Source organism: Ursus americanus, chromosome 23, assembly GCF_024610735.1.
Source record: "Ursus americanus isolate L20-20 chromosome 23, mUrsAme1.1.p, whole genome shotgun sequence".
Taxonomy (NCBI): domain Eukaryota; kingdom Metazoa; phylum Chordata; class Mammalia; order Carnivora; family Ursidae; genus Ursus; species Ursus americanus.
Window position 1 is genome coordinate 43,300,940 of NC_142149.1, and position 23,032 is coordinate 43,323,971.

The following is a 23,032-nucleotide window of genomic DNA, read 5'->3' on the forward strand; positions in this document are numbered from 1 at the left end:
ACACAAAACAGCTGTAAACATGTTTTAAACCTTTTCTAAAGAATTGATAAAACCTGGGGGGGGGGGTAATATAACCCTAAATTGTGACTGCTAAGTCTGTATTCTCAAAGGATAGGATAGGAATGCTTGGGAACCAAACTACTCCCCAAATTTCAGAGATTTCACACAACAAAGGTTTAAGTGAGGATCTATGCCTTTTGGTAGTTGAGGATTCCTGGTCAAACCAGAAGAGGGAAAAACAAAATAATCAGAAAAGGGGTCTTCACTGCTTCTACAATTACATAAGTTCTGCTCAAGTTTGAGAACAGCTCACAGGCCCCTTCCATCTAAGTACAGAAGTTGGGAAAAGAGGAGAGGTAGCACAGTGTGTCAAAAGAAAAGAAAAAGAAAAGCCAATGAAACCACACTAAAATAAAAAAGGCTGTCAAGTTAGGGAGCCTGGGTGGCACAGCCAGTTATGCTGTGGACTCCTGGGTTTCAGCCTGGATAGTGATTTGTGGGTTGTGAGATCGAGCCCTGAGCTGGGCTCTGCACTCAGTGTGGCGCCTCCCTGCTTGAGATTCTCTCTCCCTCTCCCTCTGCCCCCTCACTCGTGCTCGCTCGAGCTCTCTCAAATAAAGAAATCTTAAAAAAAAAAAAAAAAAGGCTGTCAAGTCAGATCAGACATTATTTAAAAGAGATACACATAGAAATTATGAACAATTAATTAATGAAGACCACAAATTTTGTCTATGGTTAACAGCAATTAAAGCAACAACTTAAGATGTCCAAAATTATGGGGCGTGTGGGTGTCTTAGTCAAGTAAGTGTCTTAGATTCACGTCATGATCTCAGGGTCTTGGGTTTGATCCCTATAGCCTGCTCACTGCTCAGCGGGGAGTCTGCTTGTCCCTCTGCCCCTCCCCCTGCCTGTGTTCTTTCTCTCTAAAATAAATGAAATCTTAAAAAAGATGTCTGAAGTTAAACTTTTTATTGTTACTTATAAAAAAGAAGTATGCAAATTTATTGGGGGAAAATTTCCAATATACTTAGAAGAGAGACTTATCATACGAAACTTTACTTAAAAAGGGAATAGTAACAGGAAATGTTTGACTAGATTTACATGAGAAGCGGTTTTCACTTGGGTATTTCTGGTTTCATGAGGGCATTTCTTTTTAATTTTTTTTTTTTAAACGTAGGCTCAACAACATAGGGCTGGAACTCACAACCGTAAGAAAGACCCGAGCTGAGATCTAGAGTCAGACGCTTAACCAACTAAGCCACCTAGGAACCTCAGTTAAGCACCTGACTCTCGGTTTTGACTCAAGCTGTGATCTCAGGGTTGTGAAACTGAGCCCCAATTTAGGCTCCACGCTCAGCTTGGGAGTCTGCTTGGGATTCTCTCCCCTGCTCTTTCTCTGCCCCTCCCCCTGCCCACACTCTCAATCTCTCTCTCAAATAAACCTATAATAAATAAATAAATGAATAATCTGCTTAGTATCTGCTTGAGTACACTCAAAGGTTGTGGTACCATTATTTTAAAGGCTATTTGCGGGGTGCGTGGGTTAAGCATCTGTCTCCAGCTCGGGTTACAATCCCAGAGTCCTGGGATCAAGTCGGGCTCCCTGCTCAGTGGGGAGACTGCTTCTCCCTCTCCCACTCCCCCTGCTTGTGTTCCCTCTCTCACTGTCTCTTTCTCTGTCAAATAAATAAATAAAATCTTTGAAAATAAAAAACAAAAACAAAATAAAGGCTATTTGCATTGGTATGAGTGTGCTTCCAAATCACTTAATAGCTCTATTGAGATGCTAAAACAGTTTGAGATTTTACATTACTCAAAACTGTAATTTAATCTATAAACACTTAAAAAAAAAAAGGTTTGAGAGACAGCGAGAAAGCATGGGGGGGGTGCAGAGGGAGAGGAGGAGAGAGAACTCTCAAGCAGATTCCCCACTGAGCACAAAGCCCAATGCAGAGCTTGATCCTAGGACCCCAAGATCATGACCTGAGCTGAAATCAAGAGTTGGTCGCCCGACAGAGCCACCCAGGAACCCCTAAAAAAAAAAAAAAAAAAAACACCTTAACCTACTGTAATTGCAATGGCAAATAATGTAGAAAGGATCTAAGGATACAATAAAAACCTGAGGTAAGCTTTTAGGAGTCTTGTATCACTTATATTTTCCTAGAAGATAAAATGCTATTATAATAATCACTACATATGTTTAGTTAAAACCCGCAAAATATTAGGATATATATGTATGTATGTATATATTTTAAGTAAGCTCTACCCCCAATCTCAGATCAACAGTCACAAGCTCTACCAACTGAGCAAGCCAGGTGCCCCAGGATATGTATCGCAAGAGTCAGTCAAGAATTATAAAGGTGCGCCTAGCTGGCTTAGTCAGTAGAGCAAAGGACTCCTGATCTTAGGGTCACAAGTTCGAACCCCACATTGGATGTAAAAACTACCTTAAAAAAAAGAAGAGTTACAAAGGAAGGAATAATTTGAACCGAATAATCTGAACTAAACTATTTGGCAAGATTTGGAAACTGCTCCTGGGATTTTTCTTTAAGCAGATTTTTTGGGAAGATATTTTTTGTCAAGAGAGCAAGAGAGTGAGAAAAGCAGAGGGAGCTGCAGGCGAGGGAGAAGGAGAAGCAAGCTTCCCGATGAGCAGGAAGCCCAATATGGGGCTTGATCCCAGGCAAATGCCCAACTGAATGAGCCACCCAGGCAACCCGCTAAGCAAATGTTTAAATGGCTTACAGTGGACAGGATTACAAATTCATTTAGAAGTACACTTTGTGGGGGCACAAGGGTGGCCCAGTCAGTTAGGCACCTAATCCTTTCAGCTCAGGTTCATGGAATCAAGCCCCATGTCCGGCTCAGCGCTCAGCTCATAGTCAGCTTGGGTTTCTTTCTTCCTCTTTCTGCCCCTCCCCTCCACAGGCGCACGTGCTCTCTAAAATAAATAAAATCTTCACAAATAAAGAAAGAAGTACACTTTGTGTTGAGTACCATGAAACAGGATTTTTGAAACAGAAAACAGGAAGACCGGGAAGCCTCTCTTAAGAGGTCTTATTTTAGGGGCGCCTGGGTGGCACAGCGGTTAAGCGTCTGCCTTCACGCTCAGGGCGTGGTCCCGGCGTTATGGGATCGAGCCCCACATCAGGCTCCTCCTCTATGAGCCTGCTTCTTCCTCTCCCACCCCCCCTGCTTGTGTTCCCTCTCTCGCTGGCTGTCTCTATCTCTGTCAAATAAATAAATAAAATCTTTAAAAAAAAAAAAGAGGTCTTATTCTAACAACACTTCACTGTTCCTGCCAAATATACATTACCACTTGTACCCTTACTAGGTGTACCAAAAGAAACACTCTGAGAAACATAGCATGCTAGGAAAACACCACCTTTATAGCCAAATTTAGATGAGACTTTCATTCTGGCTTAGGTATTTACATACACGCTATTTGACCTATGTCACGTAACCTCTATGAGACTGTTTCCTGTTTCCTCATCTACAACTCTCACTGGGTTCTGAGAATTAAAATGAAGAGTGCATAGGCAAATTCTCTGGCACATAACAAAACTCATCAATGTTAAAATGCTTTTCTTTGCTTGCCTGTCTTCCAAGATTTAAAAAATGGGGAGGGAAGAATCCAGGAGGATATAAGCCCTTTAGAGGAATGTTAAAACAATGCTTGATGTAGTGATGAGCTAAGCTTGATGTAGTAATGAGCTAAATAAAGAACAGAGTTTAGAATCTAAACATAATACAACCTTTTGCATAATCTGACTCCATTTCTTTTTTCTAGCCCAGATACTCCATTCTTTTTTTTTTTTTTTAAAGATTTTATTTATTTATTTGACAGAGAGAGAGGCAGTGAGAGAGGGAACACAAGCAGGGGGAGTGGGAGAAGGAGAAGCAGGCTTCCCACTGAGCAGGGAGCCCGATGCGACCTGAGCCAAAGGCAGATGCTTAACGGCTGAGCCACCCAGGCGCCTCCCCGCCCAATACTGTACTTTTGATAATATATCTGAAAGAACCTCCCTCTCCCACCACCGGAATCATACCCACCCCAATGAATTCATTCTATCTATTCAGTTCTATTACTCAAGCTTTCCCTGATAACCACAGTCCATAATGCCGTCAGTTCCCCTTTTCTGAAATTCCCGTATCACAAAAGTTAGCAATAATCATTCTTGTTTTTGTTTAAGATTTTATTTATTTATTTAAGAGCAACAACACAAGCAGGGGGGAGAGAGAGCAGGAGAGGGAGATGCAGATTCCCCACCCAGCAGGCAGCCCCACGTGGAGCTTGACCCCAGGACCCTGTGATCATGACCTTAGCCAAAGGCAGACACTTAACCAACCAAGCCACCCAGGTGGCCCTCATTCTTGTTTTTAGACACAATTTTCCTTAAACTAGACTGTAAGCTCTTCTGAATTAGGTATAATGATAAATTCTTTGATCATTCAGAAGGGGAAACTCATTCCCAAAACTCATTAAATAAATACCTATTGATTAAAAAGACCAAGAATGGGGGCACCTTGTTGGCTCAGTAGGTTGAGCATCCGATTTTTTATTTCGGCTGAGGTTCCCACATACGGCTCTGCACTCCGCAAGGAGTTTGCTTCTTCCTCTTCCTCTGTTCCTCCCCCAGCTTGTGTGTAGAGGCTCCAACTCTCTCAAATAAAGAAAGTCTTCTAAAAAAATACAACAGACGCCAATACAAGGAAAAATGACAGAAATCAACAAGCTACAGTAAATGAAGGGAAGAAACATTAAGGAGACCCTAAGGCATGCGGTGTAACCCCGAAACAAGATTAATAATATTTTCAGGGGCGCCTGGGTGGCGCAGTTGTTAAGCGTCTGCCTTCGGCTCAGGGCGTGATCCCGGCGTTCCGGGATCGAGTCCCACATCAGGCTCCTCCGCTGGGAGCCTGCTTCTTCCTCTCCCACTCCCCCTGCTTGTGTTCCCTCTCTCACTGGCTGTCTCTTTGTCACATAAATAAATAAAATCTTTAAAAAATAATAATAATAATATTTTTAAAGTCAAGTTAAATTTGATTAGCATTTATACAGCCAAATTTAAACCTAAACTTTATATGGAGAACATGGCTAGCTCAGTCAATAGAGCACCCAACTCTCAGTCTCAAGGTTGTGAGTTCAAACCCCGCACTGGGCATGGCGCCTACTTAAATTTTTAAAAATAAAAAAAAAGTAAAGCTAAAGTTATGTTAAATATTCCATCATTTGAAAGGCAGTAACTAACCCTGTAATACCGCACTTGGGCAACTATATCCATAACCATTAACCACTGTCTGTTAAAAGTTTAACAGACAGGGGCGCCTGGGTGGCACAGCGGTTAAGCGTCTGCCTTCAGCTCAGGGCGTGATCCCGGCGTTCCGGGATCGAGTCCCACATCAGGCTCTTCCCCTATGAGCCTGCTTCTTCCTCTCCCACTCCCCCTGCTTGTGTTCCCTCTCTCGCTGTCTGTCTCTATCTCTGTCGAATAAATAAATAAAATCTTAAAAAAAAAAAAAAAGTTTAACAGACAAAAGTTAGACAAAAAGCTATGCAGTACTGCTACACAGCTTCAAGTATTCTAAAACTCAATCCTTGGCAATTACTTAATTGCTGAAAAACAGCTGAGAGCGCCTGCAGAAGGAAACATTACAAGGTCATCTAGTCAAACCCAGCTGTATTATACCCAGATATGCATTAAATTTAGAGTACAGACCAAACACTTACATTTTTAATAAGCACACTCAGTGAGGCATATGAAAAACAATTGATTCCAGTGGTTCTCAACCCTGGCTGCGCACTAAAATTCTGTTTCTTTTTTAGAGATTAGACTGACCTAGATTAACACACCTTTTGTTAAGTTTTCATGTTAGTCTGTCCAAAACCACCCAATTTGTTTTTGAAGTTTTTTTTTTTTTTAAGATGGGAGAGGCACAGAGAGAATCTTAAGCAGACTCCATGCCAAGAGTGGATCTCACAACCCTGAGATCATGGCTTGAGCCAAAATCAAGAGTCAGATGCTTAACCAACTGAGCCACCCAGGTGCCCCAAAGTATAATTTTTATAGTCACAATGTTTTGTTGAGGGAAAAGAGCATGTTGCTAAATAATATATATGTTCCCACGAAAAAATACGATACAGATGTGTACATCAGCTGTTTTAGGAAACATTTTTTCACATTAACATCAATGAAATCCAGATTTTTCTTAGTGATGTGTCTGTCAATGGAGCAACTGGCAGCATTTTTCTTTACTGGTGTTATTTAAAATAATTATGCATGTTAAATCAATAGCACGTTGGTGTCTACAAAATGATGTATGTTTCTGCATTTATACTGCATTGGCAAACTGAGCAAAAAAAGTTCTCGAAGTATATTCAAACTATTAACAATAACAATAGTAACTACTGGGCAGGGCAGAGTAGCTATCAGTATTTATTTTGTGGGGCTGTACAATTTAACGTTCTTTTTTCTTTTTTTTTTTTTTTAAAGATTTTATTTATTTGACAGAGAGAGAGACAGCCAGCGAGAGAGGGAACACAAGCAGGGGGAGTGGGAGAGGAAGAAGCAGGCTCCCAGCGGAGGAGCCTGATATGGGGCTCGATCCCAGTACCCTGGGATCACGCCCTGAGCCGAAGGCAGACGCTTAACGACTGAGCCACCCAGGAGCCCCACAATTTAACTTTCTTACACTTCATTTTAGATTTTGTAGTTAAAAATTAAAGTATGCATTTCACATTTTAATTAACATTTAAAATACTTAAATACATGAAGTTTTGTGGTGAAAAAATTATGCACTGCACATTCATAAACTGGTGGTACTATACAATGAAAAAAATCCTTTTGGAGAATAATGAGAGCACAGAAGCCAAAAGCTTTAGGTTCATTTACTTTGACTAGTAAATTCCACTCCTCAGAATCTCTCCTAAACAAATAACCCAAATTACAGAAAATACTATTTTGGATAGAAGTATTTCACTGCAGTTATTACCAGCAAAATTCTAGCCAAAAACTTAACAGTAGTTTGTCAGCGGACAGGTCTATAGCCAATAAAAGATATTTATAAATAGGGGCACCTGGGTGGTTCAGCTGGTTAAGTGTCCAGTTCGTGATAGCTCTTGATTTTGGGTAAGATCACCCTGAGATGGAGCATTGGGCTCTGCGCTCAGCTAGGAGTCTGCTTGAGATTCCCTTTCCCTCTCCCCCACCCCTCCCATCTCACACAGGCACTCAGCACACACTCTCTAAAGTAATATATTCTTTTTAAAAAATAATTACAAATAGTTCATGATGAAATAAAAATGTCCATGATACAAAATTAAGTAAAACCAGGGGCACCTGGGTGGCTCAGTCAGTTTAGTGGCTGGCTGCCTTTGGCTCAGGTCATGATCCCAGGGTCCTGGGATCAAGGCCCACGTCTGGCTCCTTGCTCAGAGGGGAGCCTGCTTCTCCCCTGCCTGCCGCCTGTGCTTGCTCTGTGTCAAATAAATAAATAAAAATAAATAAAAAATAAAATACTTATTGCTAATATGTAAACAATAATTCCTTATTTTAAAAAAATTAAGTAAAACCAGTGGCACCTGGTTGGTTCAGTTGGTGGAACATAAACTCTTGACCTCAGGATTGTGAAGTCAAGCCCCACACTGGGCATACAGCTTACTTTAAATAAATAAATATTTTCAGGTGTTAAAAAAAAAAGTGCAAAATTAAGTAAAACTGGATATAGAGATATATAAAAACAAAACAAAACAAAACAAACCCAAAATGAAACAGAACAAAAAACTACTGCACAGAAAACACCAGTTAATACAAGTTTTCTTTCCACCTTTGATTTTTTCAAATTTTTCACAAATAAATACATCTAAACTGAAAAAAATACAGAAAATATACTGAATAGATACTTTAGCTGGAAAATATCCAAGGTGCTCAAGTTAATTTTAATGCAATTTAGCCAGCTACTATTTTTAGTAATGACTGACCTCCTAATTCCTCTGCTTTGCAAGTGTCATAAACTTAAAAAATCAGTTTCAGGGGTGTCTGGGTGGTTCAGTCAATTGAGTGTCTGACTTCGGCTCAGGTCATGATCGCAGGGTCCTGGGATAGAGCCCCACACCAGGCTCCTTACTCAGCAGGGAGCTTGCTTCTCCCTCTCCCTCTGCCTGCTACTCCCCCTACTTGTGCTCTCCGTCAACTAAATAAAATCTTAAAAAAAAAAAAATCAGTTTCAGATTTTTAAGCTTAAAAACCTGAGTATCAAATAAAAGTAAGAGAAAAAGTAAATCACATCTTGATTAGTGAAATAAATCTACCTGATCCAGACCTGACCTGAAGGTCCTTAAAACAGGCATAAAACATTCTCTTAATCTAATTATCTTCAAAGCCATACAGAACTAAAACAAAATAGACTGCTATACATATACTAGTGTTCCAAAACTCTTTCAGATTTTAGAAGTGGAGGCAAGAAAATTGGAAAACAGTATTAACGCAGTGTGATAGACAAGAATAAAAGGTAAAAACAAAATGACTTAAGAAATGTTGGCAAACCAGCACTCTGAAATGAGGAAAGCTAAAAGTCAAGAAAGTCCTAACCAAGCTGCAGCAAAGATGAATAAAAGATGAAGGCATAAAGAACCATGTTAATGGCAGTAAAACTTAACAGCATCTAGTCTAGTAAAAAACCAAGATCCCCTGTGACCATTCCCCAGTGCCCCCAAATTACATGCTTTATAAGTCACATATTAGGGGTGCCTGGGTGGCTCAGTTGGTTCAACATCTGCATTCGGCTCAGGTCTTGATCCCAGGATCCTGGGATCCAGCCCCGCACTGGGCTCCCTATTCGGCAGGAAGTCTGCTTCTTCCTCTCCCTCTGCCTGCCACTCCCCCTAATTGTGCTCTCTGTCAAATAAATAAAATCTTAAAAAAAAAAAAAAAAGACATATCGAAAAGGTACATAAAGAGAAGGGAAAAGGCCAGGGGGACCCGGCTCAGTCGGAATAGCACGCAACTCTTGATCTCGGGGTCATAAATTCAGGCCCCACTTTGGGTGTAGAGATTACTTAAATAAAGAAAACTTAGAAAAAAAAGAAAAAAAAAAGTAGAGGGCCACACTGCTGCATCGTTAAGTTCCCAGAGCTTCTTTCCTAACCAGCCCTTTATAAAGCTTTAGTCTCATATCAAGAAGTTACAAACAGTGGTATTTTTCTTATGCTCGACATTGTTTTTAACCTTTCTCTTCCTTGGTTAAGTAACATATGAACATATTCAGTAGCCATGTTAAAAGCTAGAAGGCTGAGAAATAAGTCAAGGATTTCTTAGAATTCAAAGCTTTTAGAAAGAAACAAAGAATCTCACAATGGGGGAGGAGAAAGAGGGAGGATATCAGTTCTTTAAAAAAAAAAGGGGGGGTGCTAGGTGGTTCAGTTGGTTGAACAGCTGCCTTCGGTTCAGGTCATGGTCTCAGGGTCCTGGGATTGAGCCCCACATCAGGATCCCTGCTCAAGTAGGGGAGGCCTGCTTCTTCCTCTCCCTCTGCTCCTCACCCTGCTTGTGCACGCTCCCTTTCAAATCTTTTAAATAAATAAAAAGAATAGAATAGTAAGAAAACTTCTACATTTATAAATGAGATTCTACTGGTTACAGTTAAGGAAGCATATTACCACTGCACAATCTAATAAATCCAAACATTTTTTTACAACTGCAGTTCATCAACTGTGAAATGTATCAGAGTCCAATTTTCTCTGGAAAGAAAAGTGAACATAATGGTCTTTTTCCATTCTCTTTAGTCTGACAACTAACCAAAAAGGATAAATTCTGGGCTGCCTAGCTGGCTCAGTTGGTGGAGTGTACAACTCTTGATCTCAGGGTTGTTGAGTTCTAGTCCCTTCTTGGGTGCAGAGATTACATAAAAATAATATCTTTAAGGGCGCCTGGGTGGCTCAGTCGTTAAACATCTGCCTTCAGCTCAGGGCGTGATCAAGCCCTGCATCCGGCTCCCTGCTCTGCTGGGAGTCTGCTTCTTCCTCTCCCACTCCCCCTGCTTGTGTTCCCTCTCTCGCTGGCTGTCTCTCTCTCTCTGTCAAATAAATAAATAAAATCTTTAAAAAAATAAAATAAAATAAAATCTTTATGGGCGCCTGGGTGGCTCAGTCAGTTCAGCATCCAACTCCTGATTTTGGCTCAGATCATGATCTCAGGGATGTGAGATCCAACCCCACATCAGGCTCCCTGCTTAGAGGGGAGTCTGTTACTCTCCCTCTGTCCCTACCCCCACTTGTGCACTCGCTGTTTCTCAAAAAAAAATCTAAATAAACAAACAAAATCTTCTTTTAGGGGAGCCTGGGTAACGCAGTCATTAAGCGTCTGCCTTCGGCTCAGGGCGTGATCCCGGCGTTCCAGGATCAAGTCCCACATCGGGCTCCTCCGCTGGGAGCCTGCTTCTTCCTCTCCGACTCCCCTGCTGTGTTCCCTCTCTCGCTGGCTGTCTCTCTGTCACATAAATAAATAAAATCTTAAAAAAAAAAAAAACTTCTTTTAAAAAAGATTCATTTTGAGGAAAAAAATTTTTATGTGCCACCTTTTCTCCAAAATTTTCAAAATATACCTGCAGTACCTGTTAAAACAATTCCAGAAGAACAAACTGAGGACTTCAGAGGGGAGGGGGGTGGGGGAATGGGATAGACCGGTGATGGGTAGTAAGGAGGGCACGTATTGCATGGTGCACTGGGTGTTATACACAACTAATGAATCATCGAGCCTTACATCGGAAACCGGGGATGTACTGTATGGTGACTAACATAATATAATAAAAAATCATTAAAAAAAAAAAAAACATTTCCAGAAGATATACTACACAGTGACCCTAAAAGTGCTTCATTAAGAGAACTGTACAGGCATCTGGGTGGCTCAGTTAAAAGTCTGCCTTCAGCTCACGTCATCATCTCAGGGTCCTGGGATCAAGTCCCATATAGGGCTCTCTGCTCAGCAGGGAGTCTGCTGCTCCCTCTCACTCTTTCTTTGTGTTCTCTCTCAAAAAATAAACTCTTAAAACAAAAACAAAAAAAACTGCAAACAGGGGTACCTGAGTTGCTTAGTGGGTTAAGTGTCCAATTCATGATTTTGGCTCAGGTTATGACCTCATGGGTCGTGAGATGGAGCCCCATACTGGGGAGTCTGCTTGGGATTCTCTCTCTCTCCCTCCCCCTCCCTCTGCCCCATCCCCACTCGCACACATGCTCAGTCTCTTTCTCAAATATATAAATAAATCTTTAAGAAAAGAAAAACCTGGGCGCCTGGGTGGCTCAGTCAGTTAAGCGGCTGCCTTCAGCTCAGGTCATGATCCTAAGTCCCAGGATCAAGTCCTGCATCAGGATCCCTGCTCAGTGGGAAGTCTCCTTCTCCTTCTGACCCTCCCCCTCTCGTGCTTTCTAATAAAATCCTTAAAAAAAAAAAAAAAACCTGCAAAAGAGCAAATTTAATCTTAATCCTGAGGAAAAAAAAACAATAGACCTAGAAAATGAAAATAGGTAAAATCAATTAGTTAAGTACAAAAAGCAAAACCAACCTCAGAAAATATTCACGTACAGTACCTCAATGACCCTGGTACTTCCTTAAAAGCCTAATGCCTTTTTGAGTATATTGAGGCCTCACCTTCCAGACCTTTCAACCATCACTTAACTTAGGTTGTACCACAGAAAATGATCATTTTTATAGGTCAAAAATGAATGAAACTGAGGTACAAACTTCCAGTTATAAATCGCAATGATAAAAAGTACATAAAGCATAGGGAATACAGTCAATAATACTGTAATAACTTGGTATGGTGACAGACAGTAACTACACCTATTGTGCTGAGCACCGTACAATGTATAGTACTGAATCACTACGTTATACACCCGTACATCAAATGCTAACTACATTTCAAAAAAATGACAAACTGGAAATTTCATATAGTTCAACCTTGTAATTCATTCAACACAAGTAGAAACATAAATGCAAATTTGGAGAATGGGAGTTTTCTATTCAACAAACCAGTAGCTAAGTTGGCTGGAGTAGAAACCAAAGTGGTAGATGTAATCCAGAGCTGAATTTAGATTTCACAGCTCTCCATTCACTGCCCACAAGGCAAATATTAAAAAAATAAAATAATTTTAAAAAATCAGCCTGCAAATTCATAAAATAACTTTCAGACATCTATCATTACAGATGCGAAAAAGGCCCTGAAAGTAACATGTCTAAAGGGAGAGTAATTGAGATAAAATCTGGACATGACAAACCTCCCCTAAATTTAATGACTTCTGGTCCAGTCTTTGTTCCTGTTATCTCTTGTTGCCTCTCCACTGGAAACTATACTCAATTTATATACCCTTCTGTCTCCTTCATATGAAAGAAAATGCTAAACAAAGAGACATTAAGTCAAAAAAATCTTCAAAGCAACTTTTTATTTTTATTTTTTTTTAAAGATTTTATTTATTTATTTGACAGAGATAGAGACAACCAGCGATAGAGAACACAAGCAGGGGGAGTGTGAGAGGAAGAAGCAGGCTCATAGCGGAGGAGCTTGATGTGGGGCTCGATCCCATAACGCCAGGATCACGCCCTGAGCCGAAGGCAGACGCTTAACTGCTGTGCCACCCAGGCGCCCCTCAAAGCAACTTTTATTTATTTATTTTTTTAATGATTTTTTATTATATTATGTTAGTCACCGTACAGTACATCCCCGGTTTCCGATGTAAGGCTCGATGATTCATTAGTTGTGTATAACACCCAGTGCACCATGCAATACGTGCCCTCCTTACTACCCATCACCGGTCTATCCCATTCCCCCACCCCCCTCCCCTCTGAAGTCCTCAGTTTGTTTCTCATAGTCCATAGTCTCTCATGTTTCATTCCCCCTTCTGATTACCCCCCCTTTCTTTATCCCTTTCTTCCCCTACCAATCATCCTAGTTCTTATGTTCCATAGATGAGAGAAATCATATGATAGTTGTCTTTCTGTCAAAGCAACTTTTAAATTATAAAATTAAAATCTAAGGAACAGAAATAGAGCTTCAAGCAGTTTAGACTAAAGTTTACATTCAAATATGAAGTCTTATCAGCCTGGGCGTGAAAGAGATCCATCCTAGTGATGTTATCTATTACCTGTCAACTTTCTTAAAGTTCTTGATCCTTACCTGTAAAATGGGTGGTATATCTACTTTGCAGGTTGTTTTCTGTTTTGTTTTTTTTTTTGAGGACTGAGAGACTGATAAGCACCTGGCATATAGTTGTTAATAGTAAATGGTATTTATAGTTATGGAGTTTTAGAACTATAGAGTCATTGAAAAATTTTTAAAGCTTTTCAATTTGTTAGCACCATTTGACAACAGCAGTCAAGAAAGAAAGCACATTTAAGGGGCATCTGGGTGCCTCAGTCAATTAAGCATCCAACTCTTCATCTCTGCTTAGTTCAAGCTCCATGCTGGGCATGGAGCCTACTGGAAGGGAGGAAGGGAGGGAGGGAGGGAGGGAGGGAGGGAAGGAGGGAAGGAAGGAGGGAGGGAGGGAGGGAGGGAGGGAGGGAAGGAAGGAAGGAAGGAGGGCGGGCGGGCCCGAAGGACACTTGTAGTTTTCTGCAGTCTTTGATACGGGACAGGGATCAACATTAAGTCTACATAGTGTCTGTATGTGTAACTGAGGTAATCTGAATTAATAACAACAGTTACTAAAAATAATTCTAGAAGTATTTATACATTCACTACAATATAAGCTCCTTGAAGAGTCCCTTTGTCCATTTTGTTTAAAGATGAATCCCAAGTGTCTAGAAGAGTGCCGGGTACATAGTTGGATCTCAATATGCATTTGTCAAATGCCTTTGGAACTTAACTTTTAATACTCCAAATACAAAGGCTTTTCAAAACACAATGATCTTGACATTCAAGCACATACAATTTTTTTCTTCTGGTACCAGCCTAAACAGAAGTACCTCTCACTGTAAAATTAACTCCTGTCTTCCCTAGAAATGGGAAAATTTTTTGTTTAAGCCTTCTAAAGAACTTCCAATTAGTTTGTTAGGCAGAAAACAAGACAACCTTCTACCCAGATTCTGTAATTTTGACAGCAAAAAAGTACCTCTCCCATCAGTCTCAATATTGAGGGAGGTGGAGAATTGCCTCTTACTCCATCAAAACAGGAGATTTCTCCTTTCAGAGTTTAAGAGGATATTCCCTCAGGCAGCCAAACATGTTTAGCTGTGGCAGAACCAGAAAGATGAGGGGCAAAGAAAAGAGAGAAAGTAAGAGATTGGCAAGGTAAGTGACCTGAGACACTGATATATGGGGAAAAAGGAAAAAAAGAGCTCAAGGTCTAAATTTCTTCTCATCATTTCTGTAGAATTAGAAGACACAAACAAGAAACATTAAAATTTTGTTCTGGAATACATCAGGGCAAAAAAATGACCAGAAATAACCCTTATATGGATATAGTTTAAGAGGGAGGTTATAATATTCATTCAGATTTATTACCAATTTGACTTTTTCTAAGTCTCTGAGCAGACCAAGAAACCCTCATCAAAATTTCAGCAGTTTTAAAGTTGTGAGAAAGAAGTCTATACTGCACGAAAAAAATTTCATTAATGAATTCCTTCTGGGAAATCTAAAAACAGTATCACAACTGTCAGTGATATTTTCTAGTCAAGAGCACACAAAGTTTTGAAATTTTCATGGTAATACTTCCATGAAGTTTTACTAGATAACTTAAAATTTAACCTAGTACCAAAAAAAATCAATTAAGGGGTGCCTGGGTGGCTTAGTCAGTTAAGCATCTGACTTCAGCTCAGGTCACGATCTCAAGGGGATCTCAAGGGGATCTCAGGGGTCGGGCTCCTGCTCTGTGGGGAGTCTGCCTGTCCCTCTGCCCCACCCCCCCCCTTCTTCCTCAAAATCTTTTTTTAAAAAATCAATTAATCAAAAAAATCAATCACACAAATTCTTAAGTAGGACACATTTTTGCAACACGAAGGTGTTCACAATAACCATTTCAAGGTCCTACAAAGACCTCAAACAACTAACCACCAAGGATTAAGTAGTATTAACTGGTAACATTCTACTAATTAGAACCCATTCACTGCCCAAGGTTTACCCTAAGCCTTTAGAATCACAATTCACGAAATTGGTTATACGTAGTATCATTATGTTCCTGGTCAGTAATCTGAGACTGCTAACAAAAATATTTTAACCCTGAATTACTTTATATTTTTATTCTATGGAACCTTTCATTTCAAATCTATATACAAGTGTTATATTTGCCAGGGAGATAAGCATATTCTCCTGAATATTAACCTGAAATTAATATCAAAAGAACTACGTAGCACTTCAACATGACCCAACTATAGATTATATTGCTTGGGAATAATATAGCCACTTCACTTTCAGGATATGCAAATTTTCAGATCTGAGTTACAATTAAGGATTTTATTTTGAGAACTAATTTTTCTTTATGCAAATGTAACTTGGAAACTAAAACCACAGAGTACGCTTGCTAGAAATAACTGAGAAAAGGTAGGTCATCTTCTAATATGACCACAGCATATCAGTTATAAAAATATTTTGTGCATCCTTCACACTAGAAGAAAGGAATTTTTCACAATAAATATTATTACCTGGCAAGTAGTATACTCTGCCCTTTACTAAACCATATAATTGAGTAACAACACTGTAAATTAGCAGGCAAGACAGGTATCTTAATTGCCCTTCTATAAGACAGGGAATCCAGATGATTCCAAGGCCTTTGCACTACACTGCATCTGCCAAAGTATGAAATAGTCATAACCCTTAGTACAAAGTGTCTCGTTCAAATTTTATATATAAAGAAATATTTCAGGGGCGCCTGGGTGGCACAGCGGTTAAGCGTCTGCCTTCGGCTCAGGGCGTGATCCCAGCGTTATGGGATCTAGCCCCACATCAGGCTCCTCTGCTATGAGCCTGCTTCTTCCTCTCCCACTCCCCCTGCTTGTGTTCCCTCTCTCGCTGTCTGTCTCTAGCTCTGTCGAATAAATAAATAAAATCTTTAAAAAAAAAAAAAAAAGAAATATTTCATATCACTTTAGCTGGATAAAATCCTGACCTGATCACAAATCAAGCCTACCAATGACAGATCTGCCCAGCTACTGTGCTAGATCACTCGAAGAAGGGCAATAAATTCAAGTTTAAATTTCAAACAAGATAAACCAGGATCATGGCTATGTTTCTAAACTAAACAGAATTCAGTATTCGTGAACAGAATAGTCCTAACAAGGTATGGGTGAGACTATAAAAACGTATCTGGGGAAGAAAGTTCTGAGCTTAGGGACAAAAACTGCTGCTAACACCTAAGTATTTTTAAACACTGATCTAGCTCAAGGTAGACATACATAAAACCAACATACTTGGCTCTGACACTATCAGTCAGGTTGACTAGTTGGTATGCCAGCAAGCTCTATTTTCAGCAACTACCATATCCTTGACTTTTCAAGTTCCCAATTGGGGAAGAGGGGAGGAGGAAATCTTTCATTTTGCCTTTGATTTCTTTTATTTTCTGCCAAACATTAACTTCATTTCAGAAAGAACGGGACTTAAGTCTAAGATACCTCTGTGGTAGAGAGGATGAACAAAGCTTAAGAACTTTTGTATGACTCTAGGGCGCCTGGGTGGCTCAGTTGTTAAGCGTCTGCCTTCAGCTCAGGTCATGATCCCAGGGTCTGGGATCAAGCCCCGCATTGGGGAGCCTGCTTCTCCCTCTCTCTCTCCCCCTGCTTGTGTTCCCTCTCTCACGGTGTCTGTCAAATAAATAAAATCTTGAAAAAAAAAAAAAAAAGAACTTTTGTATGAATCTAAATGAGTAGAACAAATGGTCTTAAGTATGATAACCATTAGGCAAGTTTGCAGCTCAAGACAATCCTAGTTTATGCTTACTGTACCAGCACTACTATGAATTGGTACCCCTTCGTTTCAAGGTATCCTGATTTGAATGATAAATTACGATGACCCTTTAATTATTATGGCAGTTATTATGACCCAGTTATTATTATGTAACCTCATTAACATGAATAGTTAATGAGCTCAAACCTTAGAATTATGTTGGCAAACCAATTTGTCAACTGGGGTACATCAGTATTGAACTGTATCAAAACTGTTAACTGACCATTTCAGAAATAGACGTAACTTTTTGTTGCTGTTTCTCACTACCCCTTATTGGATTGTTTGACGACTAGGCTATTATTTGCCAACATTTCCCCCTCCTAAAAGTGTTATGACTGCATCATTAACTAAAAGGCTGCATCCATCAAGACAAAAGTGGGGGTGGGGGGATTGCTTTTAAAAAAGCAATTTGCAGAAATGCATGGCATTAGCCATACCCCAGCACAGACATCATGACCAACCAAGGGAACAGTATGCAAACACACATTTTGAAATTCCCTAAAATCCCTCATTCTAACTTCATTCACTGTGCCTTGAGATGGGATTTTTTTTAAGATTTTTTTTTTTAGTAATCTCTACAGTTGGGGCTCCAACTCAGGACCTCAAGATCAAGAGTCACATGCTCTTCTGAGCCAGCCAGGTGCCCCAAGATGGGACTGTTTTGAAAGCACAAGGTTTCTTTAAAAAAGCATGAAGATATTTTATCTACTATTTATGATGGATACCAGTCATAAACACCAAGACATAGTGCTAAAGAAATAAGCACACCCCCCCAAGGTACTACTTTACTTAGTTATACGTAAGTCTTTTGTGAGTGGCTTAGGAGAAACAGAGTACTGGTCTAAAGGTCAGAAGACAAGTTCTGGCTTTGCCATTTACTGGCCAACCAGTCATGCGACGGAGGAAAAAAAAAATCATTAAATCTCAAATTCACTTTCCTGAACCATAAAATGGAGTAACATTATCTAGTTCACTGATATGTGAAATAAGTAAAAATGTCTGTGAAAGTGGTTTGTGAGTGAAGTTCTATGTAAATGTGGCATTAAATAGTTTAGAAATTTAACCTTTACCCTATTCCTATAATTACTGCTTAAACACACAATTAAATATAAGGTAAAAAAAATTGCTGCAAAATCAGCTTTACAGGCCTCTTTTTGAAAAATTACGCTTTCAGGAACGCCTGGGTGGCTCAGTTGGTTAAACATCTGCCTTCAACTCGGGTCATGATCCCAGGGTCCTGGGTCAGCGTGGAGCCTGCTTCTCCCTCTGCCTGCCGCTCCCCCTGCTCGAGCTAACAAATAAAATCTTTAAAAAATAAAAAAGTAAAAATAAAAATAATGCTTTCAGATCAACTTCTTAAAGTATTGGTAACTCATCTGTAAAATTAGGTACATTAAGTTACCAGACTGAAAATTCACTTGCTATACTAGGTGAAAGTCAGGAAATTTTTTAAATATTTCATATTCGCTTGACCAAGCTATTAGACAATTATGAAAAGCCTGCTTGTTTGTACAAACTTTTGATGTGTTTTCTTGTACTTACCTAATCTAAATTTTGTTCAGACTATGTGTTCTATCTCATACTAGAATTCAAATTGCGACCTTTTCATATAAAGGTGAAAAGGATGCCTAGGAATGTCCACAGTAGTAAGAATTTACTCCCATCATCTCAGATTATAATGATTTCATTATATTCCATAGTTTGGGAAGCCAACAAAATGAACTAAAATTTGCCCACTACGCACAATATCGTATAAAAGTCTAAAGTAGGATGCCTGGCTGGTTCCGGTGGTGGATCATGTGACACTCGATCTCGAGGTCGGTGAGTTCAAGGCCCATGTGTGGTGTAGTTTACATTAAAAAAAAATTTTTTTTGAAGTGCTAGGAAAAAAACCCTCTAAACACAACAGAGCATCTGCTTTAAATATGAAGACTAAAAGCTACCTATTGCATTATCCGATTCTGCTAATGTTTAGGCAGGAGAAAAAATATATACAATAGAGTTAACTTCATTAACTGAAAAAGCAATTAATAAAAATTACTGGCCTAAGGAAAAGAATTGATAGCAACCTGTTTTAAACTCATTACTAAAGTTAATTTGCTGGGGTGCCTGGGTGGGTCAGTAGCAGTTAAGTATCAGGCTCTTGGTTTCAGGTCAGGTCACGATCTCAGGGTTGTTGAGATCGAGTCCTGCACCAGGCTTCTTCAAGGGCGTGGAGCCTGCTTAGGATTCTCTCTCCCCCTTGCCTTCTGCCCCTCCCCCCACTCATGCCCCTCTCTAAAATAAATAAATAAATCTATAGTTAATTTTCTATTTACCCATTTTTTTCCTAACATATATTAAGGAGTTATTTCAAAACATGCCCCCACCCTTGACTGACTACCATAATAAGCTAGAAATGAGGTTCTGGTGTTTTAAAATGCCAGCTCTCAAGAAAGTGACTCAGAAAAGATTCATTCCTAGTATTGATGCATTCACAGAGAATGAATAATCAAAAGTGACCAACAAAACTTTACTCTTACCCCACATGGAGTCAATCATCACAGGGAAAAGGTAAGGAAACAACAGAGCCGGCAACTACCTCACAAACCCAGATGTACTTTATGCTGATCCCTCTACCCTGAAAAATGTGAAATCTCTTTTCTTTACTAGTGTGGTTCATATATATGTGGGAGGGTACGACTTGGTTCAGAAATGCTAAAAGGTAATGGATTGGACTCATACAACTACAAATGTTATAAAAACTATTCCCTAGACTTCGGACTTCTTAAATGAGAGGCTAGATTTAATCTTCAACATGAACAGTCCTAGCCCCAAACTTCAGTATTTCCTATCTGAAACCCACAAGTGTCCTTTTCCTGAACACAGCTTAGCTCTTCCCCTAATACCATTAAATAATCCATATAAATTGATTACAATTCCCCAGGATATAACTAAATAATGCTACAAAGAAGTATGAGGTTCAACAGAGTATGCAAAATAAAAGATACTGCAATAATAAGAAAAGCCAGTATTTACATCCAAGTACCCAAAACCAAATCATTCAAACTCACTTTTCCTTTCTTCCACTCCCCACACCACATATTGTTCGGCGACTAAAACTATGGGGAATTTTAGTCACATTTAGTCACCACAAACAAAAGTGAACTATTGTACCCAATAAAGGAGTGGACACAGTAGAGGCTGATTCCTGATGACTGCCTTCCTTTTCTTCCTTTCCAATAAATTCCTCCCTATCTTGTGCCCAAAAGTCACTGGAGTTCCTCCCCACCTGGTAGATCCTACTTCCCTCCCCCTTTCTATCCTGAAGGAGACGCGACGTTTAAATAACTTAATGATGAGGCTCTCTCTAGACAGTGTTATGCTGAATAACCAATATGGGCTTTCATTAAAAATCCTCAGCACCCAAATCCAAAATACTAGTACTAGACTGTCACTTACTTGGAAGCTACAACCATGAGCTTCCAAATTGTTTTTAAAACAAATTTTAAAAAAGAAACAAAAACAAACAAAAACAAAGTTCCTCCACATCCTTTTCTGTTACAACATCAAGTTTACTCAAAGCCTAATTCTTACAGACCAGAAACCATTCAAATGTAATTTCAAGTTTCCTACCAAGGACATTAATAGATTAAGAAAGAAAACCACTGGGTGCCTACCAGGACAGAAGAAAAACTTCCACTACTAGCACACCTACATTGTTTCACTTTTAAACACTGAAATAAAGACAAATCTGACCTTGAGCTGTACTTCCCCATCTTATTTCCCTCTCCCTCCCAAGAATCTTGTTCAGTACAAACAGACATTTAAGGATTTACAAAACGATATTTAGTGCACTACACCTTTCTTCGAGTTCCCGGCCTTTTTTCCTAATTTTCAAATTCCTGAATCCTAACGTATGATGATACACTGGGACTACCCCTGAGGCTATTCACAAGACCAAGCTGGCATTCAAGGAAAGCAAGGGCCCTACAAAACACTTTGAAAAGTAAGTGGCTTCAGTAATTACGAAAAAATCTGAAGATCGATGGCACTGGATTCCAACCTTCTCTCACCCTAGAGAGCACAAAAAGCACAGAAGCCACATTTAAGAATTTTTGTTTTTATAATACTACAATTTAACGGATAAGTGGGTAATTCAAGTACCTAGGTCCAAAATGAAGGGAGTGGGGGGCAATTTTAAAAAGCATCTGTCTGAGGATGACTAAACGGACACAATGGACATTTCGATCAAGTTCTGAAAAAATGACTGCAGAACCTTGAGGGGCAAAGCAGCAATGAACAAAGAACTGTTCAAATCTGTACACAAAGCCATTTATTTAAAATAGAAAAAAAGAAAATAGGATCTACCGGGATGCCCTATGTTCAAAATCCAAAAACACAAGCGTCGGGTGAGTGCTTGGGATAGGTGAAGATCCCCAATGAAGTACAAACACGCATTCCAATCCCGGGGAGTCGACCAAAATACAGTTACCATACGTTATTTTAAATAACTTTATTTTCCCACAGGCCTTTCCATCTGTCATAATGGTGCGTGTAAACAGGAAAAACAACATTTTTACAAACTGGTAAACTGAGGCACGGGCTTCTGAGGGACTGAGAGTCATGGTCTGTTTCCTGTTCAAAGCTCTATCCAAAAGAACCCCCAGATAACGGTGCCAGAAAATGATTACAAGAACTTCGAGCTCTTCAGGATAAGTCCGAGGGAAGGGACGGTGAGTGAGGTTTTTCGAGACCTCCCCAGAAGACGACGAGGTTGAACGTAAAGCCTAAAAAACCCTCAACACAAGGTGTGCCGGCCTACAGAAAGGAAATCCGATCGCAGCATCTCAGCTGGCCTCCGCTCAAGGATGAACTGCAGTGATTCCCACTCTGTCCTTCCCCAACCCTCATCCAAGACTGCCCTCCACCACAAACCCAAAGAGCCCTCCGCTCGCAAGGATTCTCCTTTGTGAGACTCCACAGCCGCCGCCCCACATTGGGCCTCCGGGGAAAAGCCACCGCCCCCACCCGCCATATTTCCCTGAAAGGCGCCCGCGCTGCAGCTCCTGGTGCTACTCTCCCCCATGTGGCGGGTGTTTCTTCCCCCCATCACCCCATCCAATTGTTCTCCACATCCCAAGATGGCCCAGAAGCTCCCCTGGGGATCGCTCGCCCGGAGACAGCACCCGCCATCTCCTCCCCCTCCCCCGCCCCGGGACTCGCCCTCCCCCCAGCCGCCATTTTACAACCAACTCCTCCACCCTCTCGCCTCGGCCTCCTGGCCAGCGAGTGTCTGCAGCAGAGGACGCCAAAGGGGTCAAATTCCCGGGCCTGGGGCCTCCCACCGCTCCGGGAGCCCACAGGAAATTTCCTACTTCCCGAATCCACGTCCCCGGCCAGGCTCGGAGACGATGCCGCCATTTTGTCTCCTGTTCCCGGCCTCTGTGGGCGGCGGCAGAGGGTCCGAGAATTCCAGCCCCCTGTTGCCCCCCCAACTCACCGTCGTATCGCTCAGCCTGCTCGGCCAGCTTCGCCTGGTACACCAGATCCTCCCGATCATCCATAGCGGCAGCGGCTCCGGCAGGGTCTGCGCGACGGATGGAAGCGGATAGCGTCTCCGACTCTCTCAGCCTCTCGCTCCGTGTCCGGGCAGCAAAAATGGCGGCGCCTCAATCCGGGACTTCCGCCTGCGCACGCGGACAACTGCTCAGCTCTATGGCAACCGCTCCCTGGCAACTGGCGCGGGGGGCGGGTCCGGGAGCTCAGAGCCCGAAGAGGCTGGAACCAGCTAAACGTCCCTCCTCCATGGGCTCCGAGGGCGTCGGAGGGCTGAGGCGGGAACTGCGATGGCTGGGAGGGAGAGCAGCCCCGGGGGACGGGGGCGGGGAGCCGCCTGGACCATTCCTGAAGAAAGTGAGCGAGGGATCCTGGCCTGTGACCGAGGGCCCACGCCTAGACCTGCGGGCAAAGAAAGCTGTAACGGTTTTTGTAATGGCAGGCCTTACTGAAACCAACTTCTCTCCTACCTTGCCCGTTTTCTTAGCCAATCCCCATCCTGGGCTTTTTTCACAACCTTTTGACACGGGGTAAAGAGTGGGGGTCTGCTATAAATGGTAAG

The 23,032-nt window shown here is 41.1% G+C and overlaps 1 protein-coding gene across 2 annotated transcripts in view; it reads right to left on the minus strand.

Annotated features, from left to right (window-relative positions):
- Positions 1–22,593, minus strand: part of YWHAE (tyrosine 3-monooxygenase/tryptophan 5-monooxygenase activation protein epsilon) — a 53,030-nt gene extending 30,437 nt beyond the window's left edge. Inside the window, exon 1 of one of the 2 annotated variants that reach the window (XM_045773130.2) lies at positions 22,415–22,593. In XM_045773130.2, coding sequence (XP_045629086.1) covers positions 22,415–22,478 — 64 coding nt within the window. In that variant the 5' untranslated portion in view covers positions 22,479–22,593. The remainder of the gene's footprint in view (positions 1–22,414) is intronic. The other variant, XM_045773128.2, reaches the window with a different exon arrangement.
- Positions 22,594–23,032: the final 439 nt, after the last annotated feature.